This window comes from Oreochromis niloticus, linkage group LG9 (genome assembly GCF_001858045.2).
Source record: "Oreochromis niloticus isolate F11D_XX linkage group LG9, O_niloticus_UMD_NMBU, whole genome shotgun sequence".
Lineage (NCBI taxonomy): Eukaryota > Metazoa > Chordata > Actinopteri > Cichliformes > Cichlidae > Oreochromis > Oreochromis niloticus.
The window spans coordinates 11,511,715-11,538,968 of record NC_031974.2 but is presented as its reverse complement, the minus strand read 5'-3'; the positions used below and the strand labels follow the sequence as shown (position 1 = coordinate 11,538,968).

Genomic DNA, 27,254 nt, shown 5'->3' with positions numbered 1-27,254 from the left:
TGCCTTGGGGGGGACTGTTACGTGAATTAGTGCTATAAGAATTAAACAGAATTTAACGCAAATTAATATTCTGCAATTCACAGACACAGATACCTGCTAAATGGAAACCTGATAAATAACAGTCTAATAAAATACTAAAATTACACCAGAGCTAAACCAGTTCTTCTTGATCAGTTGATTCTACAGAACAAGGCATATTATTTGTCAGATAAGTCTTTCAAGATGTTTAGGAGCTGTCAGTCAAAGCAGTCACACCCTGACTGTACCTTTAAGCCTTTCCAGTATCCAAATGGTGCTAAAAGATGTTATAAAGTGGTATCCGATCAATATAAGGCAAAACTGTTTTTATTAGCAGATTTTTTTAAATTTTTTTTAAAGCTGGAGCAACAGAACCAGCTCTTGATTGCCAATCTGTAAAGCAACTGAACAAATCAGAGACTAAAAGCGGAGCAGAGGCAATCAAAACACTATGAGTAGGGTCCCAGCTGAGAATTGAGACAATGAGATATAAACAGGACACAAGTGATTGTTAGTCACAGTGGTGAACAATAGCATCGTGGTCTGTGTTTGATGAATGGGTGTTTTTAGCAGCACAGGAAGTCGTAACTATATAAGGGCTTTGTGGCCAACGCCCCAAACCCTAATGAGCACGTGCAGAAAGAGTTCTTACCACAGTGAAGGGGGTGAAGTTGAAGGCCAATCAGGAGTCTGTGTTGTCACGGTCATCTGCACTTCTGGGCCGTCAAAGAGAGTGAGAAAGTAGACAAAAACAGTGATGTATCTTTACAGACAGCAGCAACATCATCTTCATCATCAGATTAATCTGCAATAATCGGTGTCCTGTGAGGATAATTTGGTTCTAGTTCACTGGCTGTCTGATCTGATAAATGTTTCGAGCAGAGCACCCTGCTGTTCTGTACATGAGATTAGGCACACACGTTTCACATGTGTGTCATGAAGAAGAAGTGCAGCTGCCAGTGCAGACACATGCACAGATAAGGTCCTGGTTCTGGCCAATGATTTTGTTTGTTTTTTGTTTTAATATATGACCTCAGTTCATGTCACTGGGAAGACTGGTCTGTAGTTTTCTGGAGGGAAGGAGGAAGGGCAGAAGGGAGGGTGGGTGCAAGGCAAGGGAGGAGTGCTGGAGGAGAGGAGGAGGGATGAGGGATGGAGGGAGGAACAGTCTGAAGAGCCAGAGTGAAGTTTGAGTAGCTGCAGATAGACAGATAGCAGCAGAGAGAGCAAGACAGATTGGGAAAGTGATCCAAGTTCGGGCTGTTAAATTGAAGGAGATTTTAAATTCTCTGAAATTTTACAGAGATGTTCGTAGAACTTTTGGGGATTTCCTTTTTCCCCAGATATTAGACTTTTGGGGCATATTTTTCTATAGTTTGGGATTTTTATTTTTATTTTTTTGTCTGTAATTAGATGATTGATGCCTACTTCACCTCTCAAGATTTTTATACTGTAGGAGTAGTGTTTTATCTGTGTGTGTGTGTGTGTGTGATATACTAAACCATGGAACTGGAGCATTTAGGCGGCGGGGGGGTTAAACCCGAGAGGGACAGCAGTCGTCTCTACAAGATAGCTCTGGCCATGTGTGTGTTACTCTGTGCCGCTCTGCTTCTTGCTCTTATACTAGGTAAGTCCACCCCAAACACACACATATATTTATATATGCACACATTTTGCTCATCCTACATTATAATTAGTTAGGAATCCAACATATGGGATTGTATGCATGGTGTCCTCAGATTATAGTACATGCAGACTGTAAATAACACATGACCATGCTAGTGGGAGCAAAGGTCTTTGTGGAGGCCTCGCGGGTAACTTGTGTAGAACTATTTTAGGTTCATGTAAGGTTTCATACACGCCCACTTGCACACGCACAACTTTGTGCTCTCCGTAATGCACAGTGGGACTCAAATCTGGACACTAGTGGAACAGAAAAGAATGTGTTTTTCACAGCTCTTCCTGCAGAGTGTAGTATTTTTAGCAGGGACATGTGTAACGGATTGCAAGTTATTTATTTACATCAATTTAAGCTGGTGCTGTAAAAGATCGTAGGTGCTGGTAGGCGTGCTAAACCAGTAATTTGCATGCTTTAGATTAGCTAAAGAAAGAGCGATCTCACACATATCCACATAACACTACAATAAAGAGGGCAAAAAGGAGTAAGATGAGTTTAAACAAATATATTTAACACCTATTGCTTACATGGGAATATATAAAATATAATTAAAAAGACAATAAAGCTTGGGTAAACCCGAGTTGACTTTGAGGGCTGTTATTTTGATGGATTCCCATGGATTAACACAATCCTAGAGCTGGAGAGCTTCTTTGACTGTTCTTTTATTCTGGGAGTAGGTTTAATCCATGTCTGGGGACTGTGTAAGAGTGCTGTATGCACTCTTAGCTGGACTTTTCCAGATGTTTCCTCCTGATTAATTATTATTTATTCATTTTTTATTTCTGTTGAAACACTGCAGTCAGTTCCCTCTGCACAGAACATGTGGACCTTCTTTCTCAACAGAAAGATTAGTCTCTACTCATGATAAAAAAAAAAATGTATTATATTATATGTATTTCTATAATGGTCCAATTCTCAATTTTTGCTAAAAAGAAACAGTTTGGAGAATCAGAGCATGCTCACTCTGATATTTAGAAATATTAGAAATGGTCAAAAATACTGGGCAGCTGTAGCTCAGGAGGTAAAATGGGTGGCCTACTAATTAGACGGCCAGTGGATTGATCCTCGGATCCTCAAAGTACCTTTCCGCAAGATATTGAACCTCAATATCTTGCACCTATGGAGTGTGAGTGTGTGACTGTTAAAAGCACTTAGGCATGAATGTGTGCGCTACATCAGCCCATTTACCAAATAGCTAGCTTGCTTTTGTCTGGAGTGAACAAATATGTCTATCTGCTGTTTGAAAGTTGTGGTTTTTACATTATAGGAAAATATTGCAGCATGGCTCCAGAGGAACTTTAAAGAGAGCCTGACTAGCTGTATGCTCATTTTTTCCCAGCCTTTCTGCTATGCTTGTAGTTTGGATTAGCATCAGTCATGTAAAACTCTCCCTTCAAGATTTTGAGGAGAACATTTGAGTAGTGTGAGTGGTGCATGGCTGTGAGGATGGTTGTAGCAGGGAGGGGTGCGGGAGTAAGTATTGTTTGTTGTTTTTTTTGTTATTGAGGGAAGGCAGAATTCTTGTGGTTTCATTGAAGTGTAATTACATTACGAGCCTATGTATGCAGTCCCACACACCCACACTAATAGAACACCCTCCGCATGTCCCCATCCATGTGAATGACCAGACACAGGAATGCTGCTTTGATTTGTTTTTTCCAGATATTTTTAATGAGTTTAAAGAGTGTGAGTCTTAAATGTGTGCTTGTGTATCTGCATGTTTGTGTCGGTGGCTTGTTTGGTATCTCAGTAATGGACATAAGTTTGGTTTTAGCAGTGACACTGGAGCCTCAGTTGTGTGTGTGGGTGTGGGTGTTTAAACCCCTGTGTATGGGCTTCTGGGTGAGAGAGCGCCTTGTTGAGTTTGTTCCAGGCCAAGCAGTTCATGCAGGGTTGAAGCTGTTCTGAAAGTGGCCACAACTCTCAACAAGCAGCTCTAACTAGGCAACAAGACTGGTGGACCTCAGAGGTCAGACATTGCGGCGCAGCACCGTAACGCTCCACTCATCCGTTCACAATGAGGATTTGGTTTCTAAATCTGTCCACGGATCCACATCACAAAACAGCGGTTTCTGCCAGGAGGTTAGAAAGGCAGGCTTTTGCTCACCTTCTAGGAAGGGAAGTGAATGGGTAAACCTCCAGTTACAATGCAAGTAGCTTAAACAATGGCTTCCCTATTCTGTTTGTTTTGTGGTGTTTTGATTGCTCTTCGCAAAAGCGAGCAAGTAATGTCACACTGATTGCGTCTTTCAACAGTGTGGGCAAGCATGACTGTTTACTCTGTCTGAGCGCTCTCCAGCTGTATCAGCTTTGCTTGTTTATCTCGGTTTGACCCTTTTTCCTAAAGAGTAGATAGTAGAAATGTCCTCGACTACATCCTTCTCCAATAACTACTGTCATTTTTGGGTAATTATTGCATAATCACTGGTGGAGGAGTATTCAGGGGCTTAAATATATGTAATAATGCTTCAGTATAGTAGTGCAGTGTTCCAAGGTGGAAGTCATGCAGTCAAAATTTTACAGCCCCCGTAAAGAGGGGTAGACTGTATGTTTATACAGTTAAGAATATAGTAATTTTGTTTCTCTTGAGTTCATTTTCTAGAGCTTTTTTTATGATGTATGTCATTACAACGAGCATGAAAAGTCAAGTTAGCACAATATTTTCAAAATTATACATTTGCTAATAATTCGTCCTTGCATTCAGGATATCTATCTCTGAGATGAGGCAGAATTTCAAAGAGATATTTATGCATCAAATATACAATAACAATAACTCTCTGAGTCACAGTTGATTTTTACCCTAGAACTGGTTTTGCTCAAGGTGAAGCCTTGTGAAAGTCTCAACTTCCACCAATCTGTTGCAGAACTGAACTTGTTCGACGTTTGTGCGCATGCCTTCAGTTCACCAGCAACTCTTTTCCTCTTCCTCAGTGTCTCAAAAATCCAGTCAGGCGGAGCTCTGTCTGACCCCAGAATGCATTGAAGCAGGTGAGAAGACGCGCTAAACAGTCCATCTTGTACGTTTAGCGGGTTACATATGAAGTGTCTTAATTGTGACAGTAAGTACCTTATGCTTAAATGTCATTGATGGAGGTGTTTTTTTTGTTTTGTTTTTTTAATCTCTGTAGCGGGGTCTATTCTAAGTAAAATGGATCAATCTGTAAACCCCTGCGAGGATTTTTATGCTTTCTCTTGCGGTGGGTGGCTGAAGGAGAACCCGATTCCTGAAGATTCGTCCTCTTACGGCATCTACCCCTGGCTTAGGCAGCATGTTGACATCCGGCTTAAAGGTTTGAGAATAAATTCCTCATCAGTGTCCTAATAAGCATTTTGGTTTTCTTACAATGTTTCAGAAGTTTGGAATAATGAAGTATGGATGTAAAATGCATGTAATGTACTGTATGTAAATGTATTTCCTTTAAGCTAAATTCTTGGCTGCAGACTGCTCTGAATAGTTTTCAATTTTTTCTACTTTTTGGACATTGCTACAGTTGTCTTTATATGGTCATCTGGTACAAACAGAGCACACCCAAGCTGCTTAGCACACAGGAAGTTAGCCAGTCAGCTAAGAGTGCTCTTTTAGGGTGAGGTAGCTTAGCAAGACAGGACCTATAATGGCTTATTTCATACACAAGATAAGCATAAGATCCAGTATAATAATAAATGAAATTATTGGATTTACAAAACAGAAAAGGAATAGTGCTAGATATTCAATTCAGTACAATTTTATTTATATAGCGCCAAACAACAACATTTGCCTCAAGGTGCTTTATATTGTGCCTTGAAAACAGGTGACCCCTGTGAGCAAGCACTTGGTGAAAGTGGGAGGGAAAAACACCCTTTTAACAAGAAGAAACATCTGGCAGAAGTAGGCAATGATGCAACCTTTTTCCTTAATAGGAATTTCATTAAAGGTCATGAACAAGGTTAAGTCTTTCCATTCACTGGACTCTCACTTTCAGAGTATGCTCAGAGTATGCTCTGAAAGTAGCATAGTGCTCCAATAACACTGCAAAGCTCACATCAAATTTAAGAAAGGAGATTAAAAATTTGAAATCAATACAGGAAGCATGTCATCATTTCAATCCATACATTCTTTTTTTCAATTCTACATTAAACATCAGTCATTATGCATCCTGTATGGCTAAGTGTGTTATCCTAGTGACGGTTAATGTATCCCTGAGCGGTTAGCCTCTAGCAGAGATGATGACTGGGCATTAGAGGTATCTTTGAATGATGACACAGACGTTTTTGCTCCATCAGAATTACTGCAAGCTCCTTCTGACCCTGACGAACTTGAAGCAGTGACCAAAGCAAAGACCCTGTACCGCTCCTGTTTGAATGAAAGTAAGTCACAACACAGATGTTTGCTCTGTGGATTTGTGGGGACTGTGTTTATATGAGACCCTCAAAATTCAAACCCTACAATTAAATGTCCTTACAAAGTCAATTATTTACACAAAGACACAGTGACTCTGAAAACAAATAAGGTAGGATGAGCTTTTATTGATCCACACGACAGATCTGGGGTAATGGAAAAGCAATAAGAAACATGGGTGCAGCACAAAGCTAGAAAAAATAGCCACATGAGCTGTAAAAATAGTACAAAAAAATCAATAAAGTTGTGTATACCATTTGTTGTGTGTCTGTGTACAAAGCTCTACTGGAGGAGCTGGATGCCAAACCAATGCTGAAAACACTTAAACAGCCTGAGTTTCGGTGGCCTATTGTGGGTGACGGGCGCGGTGGGGAATATCAGTGGTCAGAGAGTCAGTGGAACCTCCTGAAGACGCTGGCAGCGATGAGGAATCAGCACAGTAAGAGCGTCCTGATTCGCCTGTACGTGTCCCCTGATGACAAAAACTCCTCTCACTACATCATCAAGGTCAGACATTTTTCCTTCATAGCCCATCACATAACTCCACTGTAAAGCCCATGTTATAGTATTGCACTTGCATTGTTGGATTCAAAAACCTGGAGAAATAGAAGTCCATTTCATCTCACTATCAAATTACATTAATCCCATTTTTTTAGTTGCTTGTACTGAAGTACAAAATCCACAATCCCATAGACTGTAAAATAAAAGATGGACATCAAAAAAAAGAAAAAAAAAATCGAACCAGTACAGAATTGCCTTGCTTTGTTTTTAGTGTCGCGCACGAGGCAAAAACAAGGCTGCTTTATAGAATGTACGGTCAGTGCTTTATATATATCCTTTATACACAGCGTTTGGTTCCAATTTTGTAGAAGGACTTAAAGTTTAGGTTTAGAAATTTTCATTGTTAAAAAACTGCCAGGCTTCGTGGGACCAGACAGGATAAGTACCTTTTCAACAAAGAAAAAAAATAATGCTGTTATCCATTTACTTCATTTTTGTAATAATCAATGATTGTGTGCACAATCAAAAGGCACAAAAACAGTTTAAATGGGCTGGTCATTCTTATTTTATTTTATAAGAATGATGTGTGCATGCACAGGCTATTCTTATTAAAAAAATTTCCCTTTGTGCCAAATTATGACATTGAAAAGTGAATAAGAGCAATATTTTTGAATATACAACCAGAATTTAAAAGCTAATCGGTCATGCGAACAGATCAATGTTTCAAAGCCAGGTGAGTTATTATGTATCTATCTTACCTTCACTAGAATATAATGTGTCTGAAACCTTTTGGAACTGTTTTGAAAGACAGCAGCGTAAAAAGCAGCAAAGGCTAACCAGCGCTTTCTGTCTTTATGTAGCTCGATCAGGCATCCTTGTCTCTGCCTTCCAGGGAAGACTACATCACCAACACCTCCTCTGCTCAGGCGGTGAGTTTCCGCTTCATCCTTCATGCATCTTACCTTTTAACCAAAACTCCCTGTCCTGGATGAGTGGTAGCAAAATAGACTTTTCTTCGGAACAAGAGTTTCTATTCAGACTCAATACATCCCTCTCAGTGTTTTCCTCTAAAAAAGAGATTTCTTCCTCATCTCAGTCACAGAGTTCTCACTCAAAAGGGCATGTAAAGACCTCATAAAGCACTTTTAGAAGCTATACATTTAAATGGAATTGAAGATATCAAAAAAGGCTTTTTATAATCTGTATAAATGCAAATTCCTTTTTATAACTTCAAATCTAAACATTTATGAGTGAAGACCTGTTGAAGCCTTTGAATTTAGAGTAGTTCAAGTTATTCATGCAAAACTTAAAATCGCAGAAATGTAATGTAAGGATAGCAAAATGTTTTTTGAATAAAACCGCTCTTGTATCACTTTCTTTTTTTATTGTTTGTTTCTTTTTTGTACTGATCTGGGTTTAAGTATTTCAAAACCACTGATAAATGGATACATTTGCATTTATACATATTAGCAGGACCTAAATTCACAGTTTTGGGTTTCTTTATATTTGGTTTGTGAAAGTCACAGTTCTGAATGTAAATAAATCATGGTATCTGCAGTCAGCTAAGTCTGTTGTCTGCTGTTTATAAATCATTTAATTAATGCAAAAACACTCTTTTGAGCCTAAACGTTGTTCTTCTTAATAGTTTATCTGGTCTGCTAACTTTAACACACTAATATTTAAACTTTCTAATGCTTTATAAACATCATCAGAGAGCAGCACAGATTGGATTCCCTTTTGCAGTTACTCTTTAAACCACTGAATATTTTTCTGCTGCTGTGTGTCTCTCCCTCAAAAAAGGTAATAATAAAAAAATACATTTTACTGAATACTGATAGAGTAGCACAAGGGTATGTGAGTGCAGATGCAGGCGCTTGATTGATGTCTGATGATGTCCGATAGCTCAGAGCAATGAAAGAATGAAATCTCTCTGTCTCTCTCTCCAGTATCGTGCGGCGCTGCTCAGTTTGATGGTGGATGTGGCCGTCATGCTGGGCGCCCCAGAGAAAGACGCTCTGACCCAGATGGAAAAGGCTCTCGCCTTTGAGACCAAAGTGGCTCATGTAAGGACATCATGTCAGATAAATATAATCCCGCTTAATGTATGAAAATTATTAAATAGGTCTCTGTAGCTCGAAAGCTAATTAAAACTCTGCATTATTCACTGTGAAATATGGCTGCTGATTCATCAGCTTTGCCAACAGTATAACAGGAAATCGTTTTTTGGACAAATTTAGGATCAGTCATGCTGATGACAATTGCTCTCTGTGTCTGCAGATCCTGATTCCCTATGAAAACCGCACCAGTGAGAGCATGTACAACAAATACACGCTGTCTCGCCTGCAGCGCTCAATACCTCAGGTACTTTAAAAGCATGCAGAAAAACCGCCAGAAAGAAATCAACCTTAGCATTACTTGAGACTGATTCGCAACCACGTCGTACACGATGTCCTTGTGCTGTTTTTCCTGAGAAGTCTTCCTAAGAAGCAGGGCTTACTTCAATAGTACCAAACATTCCTGTTTTTTTATGGACTGTTTTGTTTCCAAGGTCAGAAGAAAGATCAGTACCACTCTTATGGTGAATTTGTAGCTACTGAGAGCAGAAACTCAATCAGCAAGTCAGGGAAACTGCTTTTATTGGATTTGTCTGAAATGTAACTACAAGCTTCATGATATGTTTAACCTCTATATGAACTGAATTAGAAATGAGAACTGCTGATATTTTTTATTTACCTGCGCATGAAAATGTAGTTCTCAAAAGTTGAAGTTTATATTGAAATAAAATCCCCCCAAAATGCAATGCGTGCAGGTGTTGCGATGCCCAGAAACTGAAGTAGCTGGCTTAGTGAATATACTGCATAGTTCTATATGTTGTAAAAGACCTTTTGTGCTCTTTCTCCCTCTCTCTCTATCGCTGTAGTTCGATTGGCTTAATTTCGTAAAAACTGTGGTGGAGTCTAAAGGCGACCCGGATCAATCCATCTCCTCCTCTGAGCCCGTCATCGTCAGAGTTCCACAGTACTTCAAGGAACTTATGAAGCTCATCGAGGCCACAGATCCCCGGTACAGACTTGCTTTCTATCATGGTGCCTTGTTGATACAAGATCGAGTGCTGTGCTGTGCTGGATAGAGACCCAGCTTCTCTATCCAGCACATCACATAATAATAATACCTTAAAGACACTCTTGATACACACCCTATTAATAAATACAATTGTTTGGTCCCAATGCAAGCTAAACTGTGTAGAAAACTGCCTTGGGTTGTTTATGTACATGGGTATCAGCAATGCAGATGCAAAATCTACAAGCAATAGGCAATAAAAGGGGTGCAAAAGCTACACAGCCTCAAAGTTCCGATGCTTGGCTTAATGGCAGGATGGCTTTAAAGAAAGAGTGAGGGGCTCAGTAAAAGAAAAATAAGGATTATTTTGTAATGTATATCAGGCAAAGTTACTCTTGTATTGTCAAAAAAATTGAAGAATTGGCACCTGAGTTAAACATTCAAGTCCCCTTTAAACTCAACCCAGTCCTCTTAAGGGACGGATATAATGTACACACACAAGCACAAACATGAGCCCACACTGGGGCTCGAGGGCACCTGTGGCTCATTACAAGTATTTTACAGTGTATAATGAGATTACATGTAGGAATTTAATTAATGTCCCTGTGTCTCTTGCTCTCCAGGACGGTAGCCAACTACGTCCAGTGGAGGACAGTCTTTTCCCGGATAACCGCTCTGAGCCGTCGTTTCCTCTACAGATACCTTGACTACGCTCGGGTCGGTACACAAAGCGTGTTTGGAAAATCTATGTCCATATATGATCACTTTTGAATGTTTTGAAAACAACTGTATTTTAGAAAAGCTTAAAAAATGCAATATTTTGAACGTTAACATTTAATGTGCTAACTGAGGCCTGTTAAATCTCAGATGTAGCTCTTGGGTTTTTCACAGTTTCTCGGAGCAAAAGGCTGACCTCGGGGTGAATTTATTAGGACATTCACTCCTTGGAAGTCTGGCTGCTATCTTGAATGTCTTCCACTTGTGAATAATCTTTCTCACTGCAGAATGATAGACTTTAAATTGTTTGAAAATAACCTTATAACCCTTCCCAGATTGGCTGGCACCAACTGTTGCTTCTCTGAGATCATTTCTGATGTACTTGCTCCTTGGCATTGTGCTAACACACTAAAATCTTCCAGACCTGCAAAACTGCCAAAAATCTCTGCTTTTATAAAGGTGCTCAAACTTGCTTATGATTAGTTAATTGAGTGCATTTCATGAGCAGCAGCAGCTGCTCATAATTCTCTTAATGTACACTTTTTTTTCTTTTTTAAATGTTTAAACCTAAATCTTTCAAAATAACTACACTTGAAGGTTTCTCAGCTTTTCTCAATCTCTGTTTTTAGGTCCCAAAATTCTTGTCACAGTACTTAGTGAGTTGGGGAAAGATTTTCTAATTTTACCAGCAGATAGCTTCAAATGTTTTAAACAAATCATCCCCCCTCCCCACCTAAAGTGACTCAGCGTGAGGTCTTAAACACTCTCGTTAATGGAAGCTTGTTAATGGAAGTTGTTTTTTTGGAGCGATGTCACCTTGAATTTCCATCTCTCTCGCCCCCATTAGGTAACCACAGGAACCACCTCTCTGACCCCGCGCTGGGATAAGTGTGTTAACTACGTGGAGAACTCACTTGTTTATGCCACCGGCCGCCTTTTTGTCAACACACACTTCCAGGAGGACAAGAAACACATGGTGTGTGTGTTCCCATCATATCCTAAATCCTGGCTCAGCTATTTGAGTTTTCTGTAGCTGTGTAACAGATGAGTGCTGAGCCGTGATGTCTGCATCACTGTAGGTGTGTGTGTCTGTGTTTAGATGGCAATGATGCTGGGCCTTTTTGCATTTTTTATAAACAGTCTCACTTTGCTATAAGTGAGAACGTTCTTGGTTCACGTCTGAAAATCTGAACGTTTAAACTTCTGTGTCGTACTTGAATTTGTTTCTCAGATGGAGGAGCTGATCGACGGCATCCGCTGGGCGTTCATCGACATGCTGGAGAAGGAGAATGACTGGATGGATGATTTAACCAAGAAGCGAGCTGTGGAAAAGGCACAGTTTATTCCATCTTTTCTAATCTAAACTGTAATATAAAAAAATATTTGGATTGGTGATGTGAATTTCAAACAGTTTAATCCAAAACTGGCCCAAAAAATTGAATGAAATACAGCAGTGCATTAAATAGTGAAAACAACCCCCTTTCTGAAGCAGCTGTGTTAGTCACATCTAACCGTTAAAACAAAGTCTGACCTTACTGTAGTTGCAGCAGCTGGAAACAGCTGCCAAGCTAGAACAGATACTATTGTTCTATCGGTTCGGGAAATCTGTTAGTATTTACTAACACCACTAAAGAATATTTATACGCAAAAAAGAAGAAGTCCTTTACTCAACAACCCAACAACAGTATCTCTTACGTGATCCACCATAATCCTAATTTATCTTATAGTCAGCCTTGGTGAGGTTCTTAGGCATAAGTCATACGGGCCAGAGACCAGTGGACAATCCCCTGGCAACCACCTGCCACCATAGAAAAATGACTATTCCCTGACCAGTTGGCAAGTGGTTGAAGGAGGTGGTTGATAGTCACTAGGTGAAACTTGTCACAAAGAGATATATGATGCTCAATATTTTTTATTTTTACCACTTAACGAGCAGTTAGTAAGTCTTTGCAGATAAGTCAGCATCTTCCCTGCAAACTACAGGCAACAGCATTGATCTGTTAGGGCCCAAAGCAGTCACAAGGATGTTTTTGGTGCTGCACACTCTTTGTGACTGATTTCACCTTGTGACTGAAACCACTCACCAGTCAGTCAAGGAATACACATTTCCCCTAGTGGCCAGTGCTTTCCGGGGGGTTGCTTCCTGTTCAAAAACCCATGTTAGTGATGCTTTAATCCATCCTTTTATCTCTTCCCTCTTAGAAGCCACGTCTCCTTTTATTAACTTTTAACTTTCTTCTACTTGACTGCCCCGAACCAAAGTGTGGTTCAGGGCCTTTTATGCTGTGACCGTAAAAGGATATCTTCTCTTGCTGACATCAAACTGAAGGAAAAAAGAGTGTTTAGAGCAGCGTGTCACCTGAGCTTTTGGCTGACAGGGATCGTCACATTCTCATTGATTGCAATTGTCATGTGTTCTCACTGGAACTGCAATGATTGAGAGAAAATACATTATCATAGGTTTTCATAAAGTCAGACTCAAATGTGTCCAGGATTTTATTCCTAACACAATTGTTTTCAGCTCCACTCACTGTTAAAATGTTTTTTGATGCCTTTCAGCTTGAACCGAGCTACTTATCATTCACCAGCTTTGCTCAAGCTACAATACTGAAACCATTTAAAGAAATTGGGTCCACTTTATGGCAACATATAGACCTTCATAATAAAAAAGGATTTTACTGTAGGGACCCAGCGATGTTTCTGTGAAGGCACTTTAGCCTATGACTCTCACTGTGCTCTCTTTTTATTACTTTAATATCATTTAAACTTACTCATTCAAACTTATATTTGCACTCACTGCCAATTAAGTTTGAATGAGAGTCTGACACACCTTTTTATGTTTAATTTAGATTTTATTTAAACTCTCTTATCTCTCTCTAAAGGCACATGCAGTCCTGGCTAAGGTTGGCTACCCAGAATTTATTTTGAATGACACCTACCTCAATGAAGATTTGAAGCAGGTCTGTTTAAATTAGCACAGCATCATGTTCCTGCAATGCTTTTTCCCCTTTTCATTCTGAAGATGGAGGAATGTCGCTATTTAGAAGTAATGTGTGATGTGTTTGTGTCTGCTTCAGCTAGAGTTAAAAGAGAATGACTACTACGGCAACGTGATGCAGACACTGAAGTTCATCGCTCAATCTGATCTCTCCTGGCTACGAAAGAGCGTCCCACGCACAGAGTGAGTGGCAAGTGTGAATGCTTAATTAGGCACTGTGACATCATCCGTTTGATAAGGAGATACATGTTGACACTAGTTCCGTCCTAAAGCATATGTAGCTTCAACTGCTTTTTGACTCTAATGGACGTTATAATTTATAAAATAGACATTGTGCTGTATTAAATGAGACTTGAAATTAGGGATACAGCAACAGGAGTCGCCCCCTGTTGGCCACTGGAAAGAAGGCGGCACTTCCTTTCTTGCCTTCTGAAGCTCCAGCGATCTTTTGTAATCAGGCTATGGTTTTATGTCCTTATTAAAGCCTAATGTGTGTTTATGTTTCAGATGGTTTACAAACCCAACAACTGTGAACGCCTTCTATAGTTCATCCACAAATCAAATCAGTAAGATATACATTCATTACATTTTGTTTTTTTAATCACTCAATTAAGTCCTGACCAGACAGAGTAAAGCACCAATTCTGGATCAAGATTTTGTGGGATTTCCATTTTTTATTATTTTTATTAGCAAACATAAGATTGAAAAGCCTTGACCTTATGCAGTAAAATATCCTGTTTGGAAAGAACTAAAGATACACACAAAGAAAAAATATTTTTGTTCTTCTTGTTTAGGATTTCCTGCTGGAGAGCTTCAAAAACCCTTTTTCTGGGGAAAAGAGTATCCAAGGTGAGTCATCCCACCCAAGAGTTGACTTTATTTTAAAGAAAAACCTGCTATTAGAGAACCACAGCCTGGGCAGCATTATTGTTCTCAACAGATCTATAAACTGTCCTATATTAAACATTAGCTTGACAGCTTGATTTTATTTTGTAAAGCAATTTCCCACAGCAACACAGCACAGTAACATTTGTCCATGCTTCTTTTTTTATGATATCTGAGACTGGATGACAAGCTATGTAACAGCCTGCCCAGCTGGAATGGTGCTCACTCACTTAAGGCTTCCAAAGCTTCTATTGTTTTCTTTTTATTGTGTTCTTTCCTCTTCCTGGTATTTTGTTCTCTGAGTAGTACTTTACATTATTAAACTAAAAGTTACTGAATGAAGAAAATAGCTCATTAACTGCCTGCTAGCTGTCAGTTTTAATGCTCTTTAGCTTGGCCGCTAATAGAAAAATAACTACACACAGTTCGTGTATGATAGGATCCAGTGGTGTGTGGTGACTTTTACAAAAAGTCAAGCAGAGACTGACAAACAAAAAGAAATTATCTTCCACTGTTTAACAAGACAAATTGTTGTTTCAGACTATGACATACCGTTTCATGATTTCATGCATGTCATGCATCTTGCTGCACTCTGTGTGGTCATCTTCATCTTTGTGCACCTCTTGCTGGCTGAAGAATTATTAAATGTTATTACTTTTATAGTTATCATAAAAAAATATTTGCCCTTAGGTGACAATGATCTGTGCCAGAGGAACATTTTAGAACCATTCCTTTAGTAGAAGTAATAACACACTTTATGTACCACACTGTACATAAAGCTGTATTATTTTTATGTAAATTCAATCAGTATAAATCAATATTACTGCTGTTTATGTTTGAGGTTGGTTTAAATATTTAAATATATCCTACTTGGTACTCAATTATATACTTGTAATTGTTCTAAGGACCATTATAGCTGAATTAAAAGGCCTGTGCACTGTCAATATCTACAGGAAGATTCAAATTAATAATGAAGAAATAAGGTAGTGTATTAAACAAAACAGCTGTCTAAAGATGATCCACTCAGTATAGACAGTTCTCATGCATGCTAATCTGAAAGTACTGGTGAAGTCTTTTAACTGTTAACTGTGTTCAGAGCCTTGAACGCACAGCCAGCAGCAACTTGTTTAGCATTGCTAGTCTCCCTCAGTCTCCCATCAAAAACCAGAGGTTTATCCACAATGCACATTCCAATGGAATCGTAGTCAAGCAGAGTCAAATCTGCTTTCAAAGACAGAGGCTGCAGCCTCAAGATGTCAATCATTTAAAGAATGGATACGGCGAAACAAGAATAATTATGACAGAATTCTGTTTGAGATGTCTGTGTTTAGACTTCATTGGACAGGCACTGCTTGCATACTTCCCCTGATCGAGCACCACTGATAGAATCTAATCCTGTCTTGAAATTCCACAAGACTTTGACTTGTGCCACACTAAAATCTATGTTGTTTTAAATGCTGCTCTGACTCGGGCTAATGTCTAACCCGCATTCCTTTGATTTACAGATCTTTAAGTTACGGTGCCATTGGGGTAATAGTTGGACATGAGCTAACGCACGGCTTTGACAATAACGGTAAATAATGTTTGCTAATAATGATTTCAGAATATAACATTTGTGATTGAATAACAAACTCCTGACACAATGAATTATGTGGTCTGAACAGGTCGCAAATATGACAAAAATGGCAATCTTGAACAGTGGTGGAGCAACTCGTCTATAGAGGCCTTCAATGAGAAGACCCAGTGTATGATTGACCAGTATAATGGTTATCACTGGAAGGAGGCGGGCCTAAATGTAAGGAAACAGTCTGAATGTGCAAAAATTTATAAAAAAGAAAAAACTGCAGATGTAGAATGAATTTAAACCACTTTTCTAAGAAACTGTCTAAAAAATGTCTGTGTATAATGGATAATTATCAAAGTCAAGAAATAACTGAAGACTGTTGTTCAGTTCAGATGTTTCTGATGCATTACTGCTTTTGTTACTCTTTTTTAAATGTTTTGCCCTGCAGGTGCGGGGTAAGAGGACCCTGGCAGAAAACATAGCAGACAATGGAGGAATAAGAGAAGCATTCAGGGTATGATCTATGATTTAAGAAATGGTTTGCCACAGGAGCTGTCTACTTCGGACATTGTGAGCTATTGTTTAAAAAAAAAAGAGCAATTTCCTAATTCTAAATGAATTTGTTCCCTTAGCAAAAAAGATGAAGAAGATTTAACGATGTCATGTAAAGCAATCCAGATGAGAGAATGTTTATTTCACTGTTCTTGTGTAGGCGTACAGGCGGTGGGTGGATGAGAGCAGAGGTGGTGTGGAGGAGCCTCTGCTGCCTGGAGTTGGACTGAACAACAACCAACTGTTCTTCTTGAGCTACGCGCATGTAAAGACACTTTTGCACACTATTTTTCACTATGCTCTAAATGCAGTTTTTCTGCCAGTGTGTGTTAGATCTGAAGACTTTCAGTTGATTTGCAGGTCTGCATAGTAAAGTGATGATAGACAGGTAATATTTGGGCGTTTTCCTATGGGAAATGTAATGTTTGGGCACTTTAACATAATGGTTGAATATAAACCAAACCATATAAACCATTAAAGTGTATTACATAAAAATAGTATATACATTAAAATTGTAGTTTAGTAAAGTACTTGAGTAAATGTATTCAGTAACCTTCTATAGCTGGTTCTATCCATGCTGGAGAATCCAATTGTATTTCCCATGGCCCCCTTGTGGACACATCCCTGATGTGCTTCATTTCTTAACTACAGTTTATGCAAATTTGAAGAGTCGGTTCTTGTAATTCCTAAAAGTGTCAGTAGGAGGCAATGTTGCTCCTCTCACGCTGTCATTTACTGAAACAAATGTAAAATACAGTTGAACATATCTATTTCTAATGCTATCCAAACCATAGAGATGAGAAAGGTTTGAAAATCTGTCACAGGACTTTCATGCTGTGTTCCACATCTTGGGTACTGCTCTAGTTGAGCTGTTAGAGTTCTTTCTTCCCCTTTCACGCTGTCTAGCCAAACAGGATATCATCGTGTTTTACTGTTTCCATGTGTGGAACATGTCTGGCTACTCGGAATTATTGCATTTATAGAAGCATGCATGTGTGATTTTGCATTCAAATGCATTCCTGTCTGTGGAAACAATGAAATGGAATGGCCTCAAATGGAATGCTAGACAGAAGTTTTCCTTCGGGATTTTTATTGTAATATTGCATGCAATGGCACATGTTTAGTCAGAAACTTATGAATACACATACATCATGTAGAGTATCTAGCAAAGCATTTAATCGGTGTGTTTGTAATGCGCAGGTGAGATGTAACACATACAGACCAGAAGCGGCCAGGGAGCAGATCCAAAGTGGAGCTCACAGTCCACCAAAATACAGGTGAAGCCCGCACGCAGACACACACATGGACACACATAGCAAGAACCCCTCCAACCTGACCTTTATCATCACTCGTGTCCTGCAGAGTTATTGGAGCGATGAGTAACTACGAGGAATTTCGGAAAGCATTCAAGTGTTCCGAGTCGTCGATTATGAACAGAGGAGCACAATCCTGCCGGGTGTGGTAACCTTCGACCTCAGCGTGATACTCGCGAAAAGGCTGATAATGCTGGATTTATCCAACATAGTTTACATGATAAGGGAACAACATAAAAATGAAATAGAGTTGTTCTCACTGAAACACCCTAACACATACACAGCGTTTGGGTAAGTGTGGATCTTTGAACTGAAGCTGCTTTCAATTGGCTAACAAGAAAAATGTAACTTTTTACAGTCATCTTTATTCCTTATGTCACATAAATTAAGGTTGAAGATTCTTATAAAGGACCACAGTTACAGGGTTGGAGACAAACATGTTTTTGTGACATTAAAACAACACAGCTCTATGTGCTGTACATGCAGCTAAATAAAAGCACTGCATTTACATGAACTGCATTTCTTCTGAGAATTTATGTAATGTAAATGTACAATGATGAGGACTTTTCTACTGATTACAAAAATATATTCCAGGTTGTTTTTTGTGACTGTAGGATACAGATATATCAGCTCAGCTCGCATTTTTATGTCAGCAGCCCAAATTCTGAACACTGTACACCAAAGATTAGTTCTTTAAGTAAAGTTATGCTACTTAATATTATTTTATTTTGAAAACCAGTATTATAGAAGCAAAGTGATCTTAATGTAACATCTAGCAAACTAGATCAGGTACTTTGTCTGTGAGTTGGAATTTGAGTGTGTGTGTGAGTGTGTGTGTGGGCCCAGATTTTCCTTTGGCAGTCTTGCCTTCTGTTTTGCTTTGTTTCAATCTTGTGTCAGACATTTATATTCATTGCGCTGCAGTTCAGCCTGAGGCAAATGAACTTACAGAATTACAAGCACTCAAACTGCAGCATGCGCTCTCATTTGTCTTTGTGTCTCCGTCAGTGGACTGCACCGCTGAGGTGCATTCACACACCAACATGATGTTTCTTTGGAATGACAGGAATACCGTATGATGCCTAATTTTCAATTTTCGCCAGAAAATGGGAAAGAAGTATCTGCTGTAATGATTTGGCTGTGATTTGTTGACTTGGTATCAGCCCGCTGATCTTTTTCTTCATTTAGCATTTTGTTTTTGATAAAGAAATCTGTATTTAATGAAATTACACTTATCATTCTAGAATTAAATCTAGCAATTAAAATCATGAAACAAGTATTGATTGAATTATTTGAGTTTTAAAAATTCTGTAAAGCTTTTTTTTAGTGTTACTGCCAAACAGTAGTGCTATTGTTTGATTCACTGCCAATTATACAGGCGTTGAGACCTGTTGGTAAACCCCCCTGGCAACAACTGGTTAGTAAGGAAAAATGGGTATTTTTGATCTGACTGGAGAACAGTTGATAGCAGTCTCTACACTGTAAAAAATTTAAATAAAACACAAACAAGCAAACAAACAAACAAAATGAAAAAATGTGCTGTTAATTTTCTGCCAGTACATTATCTGTTTTTTCTTTCTTTGTTTGTTTCTGTAAACAGCAAATGGTAAAAAAGAAAAAGAATAACTAAATTCCTAATAAATTCTCTTATTTTAAAATAGTACATTGTGCTGTATTTTTACAGATTTTTTTAAGTGTCTGTTAAATTAGTTACATAGAGAGTGCTACACTCAAAAAAAAGGTTTTCAGGGGGTCAGGACTAAAAGAAAAATTTTTGATACTTAATTCAAAATAATATAAAACTGGATTAACTTGTAAATAACATCAATTTGAAATAGAAAATAGGCAGATTTCAGATCAGATTTATTGCGATGAATGGGCAAGCCCTAGTCCTGTAACTTTACTGTCAGTATTTTAGTAGTACAATATCCACTGTAGAAATGATTAGATTGAAACCAGTGTATATCATTACAGGTGTTTGCCTTCTTTTTTTCATTATTATTATGTCTTCTGTTTTTCTTCGAATGTTTTTGTAAGTTAATATGTGACAAACTTTTCATTGTAATTATAAATTTGTATGCCGTCATAATGGTCCACTGATTCTGCTCTTCAGTTTTTTGTTTTTTAGGTTCAAATAAAACTCCTGAGAAATTACATTGTACCTCCAATTTTGCTGTGATTGATAAGAAGAGATAAAAAAAAAATATGTGTGCGAACAAGAGAGAGAGCCAAAGTGATGTAGTGAGCAGTGGGTGGAGGGTGCTGATGGATGGTGGACAAAAGACATAAAGAGATTGAAAGCATGTCCCCTTATTGATTTTCCTCCGGACTCGCTATTACACACACTTACACCACATCACATCCCATTCATTTATGTCAACAGTTCCCATGGCAACTTGTTCTGTGTTACAGGAGGTGCTGTGCATGTGCTTGTGAGTGTGGTTTTCAGTTAGTCTTGTGGTGTCCAGCAGGGGGTAACATTAATGACTTGTATCTGTGGCAACACCAGCGGCAGTCTCATCAATTCACACCAATTAGAAAAACAGTCCACTGCTCCAGTCTGTCTCTTAGTGTGTGTGTGTATGTATGTGCATGTGTGTGTGTGCTGGGAGGTGTTTAGATGATTAAGAGACAAAGGGAAGAAGTAAGTGAGATGCTTTTACGAGCAATATAATGCATCAAGCACCTGGCAGGCATTCTTGTCTTCTAATGGAAGTTTCGATTACCAATGTGCTACACAAGAATCAGAACAAACAACGGAAATTTTTACTTTTTATTTCTTTTATTGTTGCTTGTCTCCTCGAGCCCTGTCAAGCATTTGTACTCAACATTTGAGTTTATTTTATAGATTAAGACATCACAACTTTTGTATACAGAAAAACATCATGAAATACGAAGTAAAGCAGTAGAAAACTAACTTTCCTAGAATCAGTTTAGACTCCCTTTTGTCTTCAAAACTATTTCACATTAGAAAATTCACACGGCACAAACAGAAATGTCACAAAAAGCAAACTGATAAATTTCCCCCGCGCACCAGGCATAGCGGAATTAGCTTGATTTGTCCCCAATATACCTTTTACTACTCATGCTAGGAAATTCATCTGGGTCGGAATTTTCTCCAGGACGCAGGTCAGATTGAATACCTTTTCTTTTCAAATATTATCTATTGCTATTATGCGCTGCGTTGTTTCACTTGCACCATGACTATGTAAATCACAGGTGTCGAAGTCCAGGCCTCGAGGGCCGGTGTCCTGCAGGTTTTAGATGTTTCCTTGACCCAACACAGCTGATTCAAATGGCTAAATGACCTCCTCATCATGTCTTGTAGTTCTCCAGAGGCCTGGTAATGAACTACTCATTTGATTTAGGTGTGTTCACCCAGGGCATTATCTAAAACCTGCAGGACACCGGCCCTCGAGGCCTGGACTTCGACACCCCTGATGTAAATTCTCTTTTGTCTTCTTCTGTTTTACCGGCAGTTGGCAACCCATTTAATTGGAGCAAGAAATTGCACTGCCATCTAGTGGAAGAGAATGTAATTGTTTTGCCAGGTGAAACCCGATACTCTTCCACGGCACACTGGATCATTTCTCACAGCACACCTATGTGCCGCGGCACAGTGGTTGGGAAACACTGAGCTAACTTTCTTTTTGCCAGCTTGTTTAAAATTTAAGTATCCCTCTTGAATAGATTTTGTTCAATCAGATGGTTCACAAGGCTCCACAAAAAGGTTCAAAAATGGTTCATGAGAGAGCATGTTGCTTTGCCCTAATTATAAGGCTAATTGTTATAAGATAGTTATAGATTATTTTATAGATATATTTATTTTTTAATAAATAAATCTTACATTGACTCCAAAGAGCTAAGTGATTTCAACTATTAGCTGGGCTCACGATAACACTATCTAAATTAGAGTTAGCTGTCAAATAGATATTTTGCTGAGTCACATTTTCCTTATGCACCAACTATTGTATTTTAAAAAAAAAAAAAATACTTATAATTGATTTGTTTTAGCTCCAACATTTGATAGCTAGACTCAACTTAGCTATACAAGGACTAATTTTTGAGTTTGAGTTTTCGATTCTCCATTTATTTTACCTATATTTGTGATTAGAGAAGCTCTGAGCTCTGTTGGTCGCTTTTATCCAGTATGTAAGAGAGCACAATCACCCCTGCTTGACTCTCTCAGTGTTTGTCGAGCAGTTATGAGTAATAAACCCATACCTGACTTGGTGCCATTACATCACTGACTTGTGATAAATCTACTTTAGTGGCCAGTGTAAAAATGACATCTAGGGTGATTAAACCACTGATTTGTCACCTGGAGCCTATCCTTGTAAAACACTACCACACTAATCTGTACACTTGAGTAAATCAACTGACACATTGACCCCAAGAACCACTGAAAAAAAGGGCTGGAGGCAATGTACTGTCTATGAAAGCATCTAATTTGTAAGATTTTTTACTTCTATTTTCTTTACTTCTGCAGGTTCCACAGAGTAAAGGAAAACTGAAGTGAAAAGTAAAAAGAAATTGTAACCTCTACATATTTTGATATGTCATCATTTTAAAAAAAATATTTTTAAGTTCTATGCGGGTCCTAATGAAATACTGAGTTGTATCAGTAAGCTGCAGTAGATTGGCAACCTGTCCAGTGTGTACCCCGTCTGTGCCCCTAGAACATCTGGGAGAGGCTCCAGCCCATCCATAACCCCGATCTGGATAAGCAGAAGAAAATGAATGGATGGATAATTGAGTTCCTGTGTATTTTTCACCACAGAAAATGCATTTATTGCCTTCATAACAAAGCACAGCTGTGCTTTGTTTGATGTCATTATTAGCTTCCTTTTGTCAAACATTTGCCCTCATAAACATCTACATTCTGAAAGCTGGGCTTTGTTAATTAGATACTCGAATTGTCCAGAGGGACCTCTTCTGATGTTTATGTAAGTATCTGTGCTCTTATTATAAAGAGTCAGTGATTTTGTTGACTCATCCTGCACTCCAGGTACAAAATAATTGTCAGTCCTTCCCGTCTAGATAGTTCTGAAGAGGTTGGTTTCATCATACAGCTATGGTACCATTTTGCCCATTGTGAATAGATTATAGTAATAGCATGTGAACAGTATTGTCTCAAATTTTAAGATTCAGTTGGTGAAAATTGCTATGTCAAAATATGCAGATTTGATCCATTCTTATTCAGCATGGTAATCAGCCCTCCTAATTTGTCAAACTGAACAGCAAAAGGCTTTTGAGTGGATGTCAGCTTAGCAAAACATCAGCTTTTCTGCTGCCAGAGGCTCAGCCACGGTCTGATGTCTAGGCTGGCAAACAAACACCTTGCCTTTGTTGTTTGCTACATTCTCCCTAAGTGGAACTGATAGCAAAGGTTACAAAAATGACAGTTTTTTTCTGCTGAGCTAAAGCATGTCCAGCAGAGGGCAGGGAAAACCTGGGGCCGTTTTTTGTTTGATGTACAGATTAAACTCCCTTTCTGATAGATGAAAATAGCTCTTCTAAGATATTACACTTTGACCTTTGAGGCAAGTGGATTTTTTTTCAGAAACTGCCGAAGTCACTGGGCCTCTTCCAGTATTTCTTATTAAATTTATGATCACCTGTCTCAATCATTTTGTTCTGCCCTTTTCTCCTGCAATCGTAAAGAGAAGCAGCGTGATCATGTGATACGCCTTTTATCTGCATCCGTCTGCATCAATCTTCTCTGTTTCTGTCCGGTAACTGTAATCAAATCTTTGAGTCTCTAAGAGGCCATGAAAACGACTCTACTGTATTTCTCCACCCATGCTCCTCCCTTTGACCTCCCTCTTCCATCACCCCCACTTACAGCATCCTGCCTGGCCTCATGAGCTAATGCCCAAATGACATTTAGAAATTACAGATGCTGCTGACCACCGAGAAGATGCTCCGACTGGATAGACAGAAATAGCGGATATGATAAAGATGGATTGAAAGAGGGAGATGGAGATAGTGGAAATGGTTAAAATGAAGACATTTAAATGAGACGCTGGGTTTGATGAGCAGAAACCGACGCTAATAGTATGGTGTCTTAAAATTTTAAACATCACTTTCATGAAGATATCTTATTTAAAATGTTATTTAAAATGTAAAGAGTCAGAAACTTTTGTTCTGCATCAAAAAGTTTAATTTTGAACAGATTAGTTATTTATCCTGGAGTAACCATGAGACTGACGCAGCTATCACCCACTGGTTAGTGAAGTCCTGTTATGAAGCCTCAAGCTGAGTGTTTTCACAGGAGCCTTCGTGGTGTTTTGAAACTAGCTGTGACTAACGAAGGATGACTCTGAAATATGAGTGTGCAGATGATTTTTCACCCAATCTCAATTGCAAAATTAACCTGGCCTAAAGAAAACCCTATTTTATCCTCCTTTTTTACTCTATTAAGGATCATAATTTATATAAGCTCATTATATTATACTGAATGTGATGTAAGATAAGCAGCATAGGGCATAAACTCATCAGATTTGGGTTTATTGTTTGTACTAGTGTTTAAGATCATCTTCCCACCAAACTAAAGCTACATACTTTCATAAACAGTCTGTTCCTAGAGGCATATTTGGTTGGTTGGACAGTGAATTTGTGGCACTTATCAATAGTTCCCCCTTTTTACGGTCCTCCAAAGGGCTCAATCAATAGATGTAAATTGTATTGTGAAGATGGTTCACCAAAAAAGGTTTGATCACTTTCAGTCATGTAAAAAAAATATCTTTTACATAGGATTAGTAGCATCTAAGTGCTTCTAGTCAGATGCCTTTGATTAACTGATCATCAGCAAGTGTGAACACCTCTATAAAAGCAGACATTTTGGCAGTTTTTTCAGGTGTCTGTCAAGGAGGAACGATATCAGAAATTATTTTAAAGAAGTCATTGTTAATGCCCATCTGGGAAGGGTTATCAGCTCATTTCCAGACAAACGGAACTCCATCATTCCACAGTGAGAAGGATTATTTACAAGTTGAAAACAATCAAGATAATTGCCAATCTTCCCAGGAGTGGACAGCAAATTCACCCCAAGGTCAGACTGCTCAGAGACACAGCAGAAAAATCCAGAGCTATCTCAGACTCTATAAGCCTCAATTAACATATTATAGGTTAAGGTTTGTAACATTGCAATTAAAAAAAAGACTGAACAAGTTTGGCTTTCTTGAAGGGGTTGCCAGGAAAAAATCTGGACAAGACCCAGACTGGGTCTTGCAACATGACAGTGATCCTAAGCACAGCAGCAAACAGAATGTGTTCTAATGTCCCAAAGTCCGAACCTCAACCCAACTGAAATGTCAAGCTGTGCATAAATTAATACCTGCAAATCCTGATGAACAAAAGCAACATTTTAAAGAAAAGTGGGCTAACTTTTTTCCACAACAATATGAGTGACTGATAAAGTCATACAAAAAAATCACTCCAGCGGAATCATAGATTGTATTTAGTTTATCAAATGAGTGTATTGAGTCCTGATAAAATGTTCTTTTTCAGATGACTTTAATTGCAGATAGTCACTTTTTAAAAAACACTTTAATTAGACTTACTTCTTTCAGACCTTCACATGAAGTCTCTCTTGGGTTGAAATGTAAAATTCATCTGAACACCACCGAGCACCTGTTAACACCCACAATCTGCAGATTTGGTAGATGTAAATTGAAAGAGCTGTCAATCAGAGTCTATACTAATTGCTGTTATGGCTGTTTAAAAGATTGAACATGATTAGTCATTTGTTTTTAGAAGTGGGTAGATCTGCTGCGTCCCATTCTGGCACACATATCTTCCCACCATAACTGGAGATAGATAAGTAAATAAATAATACAGAAGGATGGGAAATAGAAACGAAAAGACAGTCTCTTTATTAATGGATGGCCTCCACCAAAACAGATGGACTGGGGGATGGGAGGGGTGGAAGAAGAGGAGGACGGGAGGGTTTGGATAAGTACGAACTCGGAGTGGAGCCCTATTCATGAATATCTGCCCGGCATCCATATAGGTTTTGTTACTAATGGAGGATAGAGGCAGATGGGCAAACATGAGGCAAAATGAAAGGCATAGTTCAAATATGGACACAAACTACATAACGGCCTCTAGATGTAAAATCCTTAGAGGTACTGTCCTCTTGTCAGCCTGTGCCATATTCCCCTCATCTGTCCATCTTGTGCATGTTTTAAAGTGTACGTGTTGGCTTGCACTTTTTAACCCCTGGAGGATTTTCCCTCCTTCAACTCTGTAGGTGCAGAAAATAGCCTGACAACAAAATGGGGCTACATACTTTCAAAAGACTCCATTCATTCTCTCCACCTTCCTCTTTCTATCCTTCACACACGCTATTCTGATTTCTATAAATCTTTTAGCGACACTAATTACTACTTTTGTTATCAGAAACTGCCCCGAGCCCCCTATATCTCCGCAGTCCTTCATTTTCTATTCTGCTCTTCCGTCCTCCCCGGGGAGACACTTATTCATTCCTTCACTGCTCGTCTCTCGCTGGACTGCTAATGGGGATTAAAGGCTAATTGGGGCTTAATTGAATAATGGATTAGAACATGAACATAGTTGTTTTTTTCAGTTTTATTGAACTTTTTCTAAGAAATCATGGCATGCTGTTTGTCTCAGCAGGCTTTACCTGTAGCTACATGTGCATGGAAACTGTTGAAATCCTGGTTGAATTGACAGGATGTGTAATTGTATGCTAACCATATTTTTTAATTAATGTGCAAAAGTCTTGAGCTACCCCTAATGTCGTTCTATATTTTGCTTCCAAGGAACCAGACATTCTTCTATTTTTTTAATTATCTGTAAAACACATTGGAGGCTCTGCCATGGGTAAGGGCTGCACTTTATACAGCGGTATTGGGGATCGCTTCAAAATTAATGTAATTATTAATGCAGGAAAGTACAGTGAGATTTTGATCTACCATGTGATACCATATGGAAAGCATCTGATTCAAAACGGCTTCTTTTTCATGACAATAATCCCAAACACAATGACATACAGTAAAGGCATACCTGGACAGAAAAACATAGAGTGGACCAGTCATGGATTGGCCTCCCAAAAGCCTCCACCTCAACATTTTTGAAGCATTGTGGGATCATCTTGACAAAGAACTGAACAAAAGCCAGCATCCAAAGATGAGGTTTCTACCATAATATTGGACATTCTAACACGGCAGTCAATGGAGACTAAAAACTGTATGTTAAAAATGAACATAGCCTTCATTTTTGGAATTTGCATTGTGAAGCTTCAGGATATTGTGCTAAATTATCAGCTTGTGAGCATAGAAGATATCACAGTGAGAGCAGGCAGATCATTGCTTTAACTCAATTTGTTTGTGCACCTGTCAGTCAAAGCAGCCACGCCCCAATCTTTTCACCAGGCTGTGAACACGTTTTTTTTTTTTAATGATGTTTAGCATTTCAGTATGGGAGTCTGTTTAGTTTATGGCAGCTCAGCATTAGCTTCATCTTTCAGATCCAGGTGATAGTGGTAACCAAGATTTCATGTTACAGGAGATAGAATTCTGTGGGTAAAAAAACCAACAACAACAAAGACACAGAAAAAACAAACA

At 38.7% G+C, this 27,254-nt stretch overlaps 1 protein-coding gene across 1 annotated transcript; it reads left to right on the top strand.

Annotated features, from left to right (window-relative positions):
* Positions 1–1,195: 1,195 nt before the first annotated feature.
* Positions 1,196–19,818, top strand: phex (phosphate regulating endopeptidase homolog, X-linked). The gene is made up of 22 exons (XM_003439174.4): positions 1,196–1,645; positions 4,628–4,684; positions 4,825–4,986; positions 5,960–6,043; positions 6,355–6,581; positions 7,436–7,504; positions 8,522–8,638; positions 8,853–8,936; positions 9,496–9,638; positions 10,259–10,352; positions 11,200–11,328; positions 11,584–11,685; positions 13,235–13,312; positions 13,430–13,533; positions 13,858–13,916; positions 14,145–14,199; positions 15,741–15,808; positions 15,900–16,030; positions 16,248–16,313; positions 16,512–16,616; positions 17,552–17,628; positions 17,714–19,818. Exons 1-22 carry the CDS (start codon positions 1,522–1,524, stop codon positions 17,814–17,816), a joined length of 2,238 nt encoding a protein of 745 aa, XP_003439222.1. The 5' UTR covers positions 1,196–1,521; the 3' UTR covers positions 17,817–19,818.
* The last annotated feature ends 7,436 nt before the right edge of the window (positions 19,819–27,254 follow it).

Coding starts and splice junctions, on each gene's coding strand:
- phex (XM_003439174.4), top strand. CDS start 1,522: ATGGAACTGGAGCATTTAGGCGGCGGGGGGGTTAAACCCGAGAGGGAC. Junction 9,639..10,258: donor ATCGAGGCCACAGATCCCCG/GTACAGACTTGC, acceptor CTTGCTCTCCAG/GACGGTAGCCAACTACGTCC. Junction 15,809..15,899: donor GCACGGCTTTGACAATAACG/GTAAATAATGTT, acceptor TGGTCTGAACAG/GTCGCAAATATGACAAAAAT.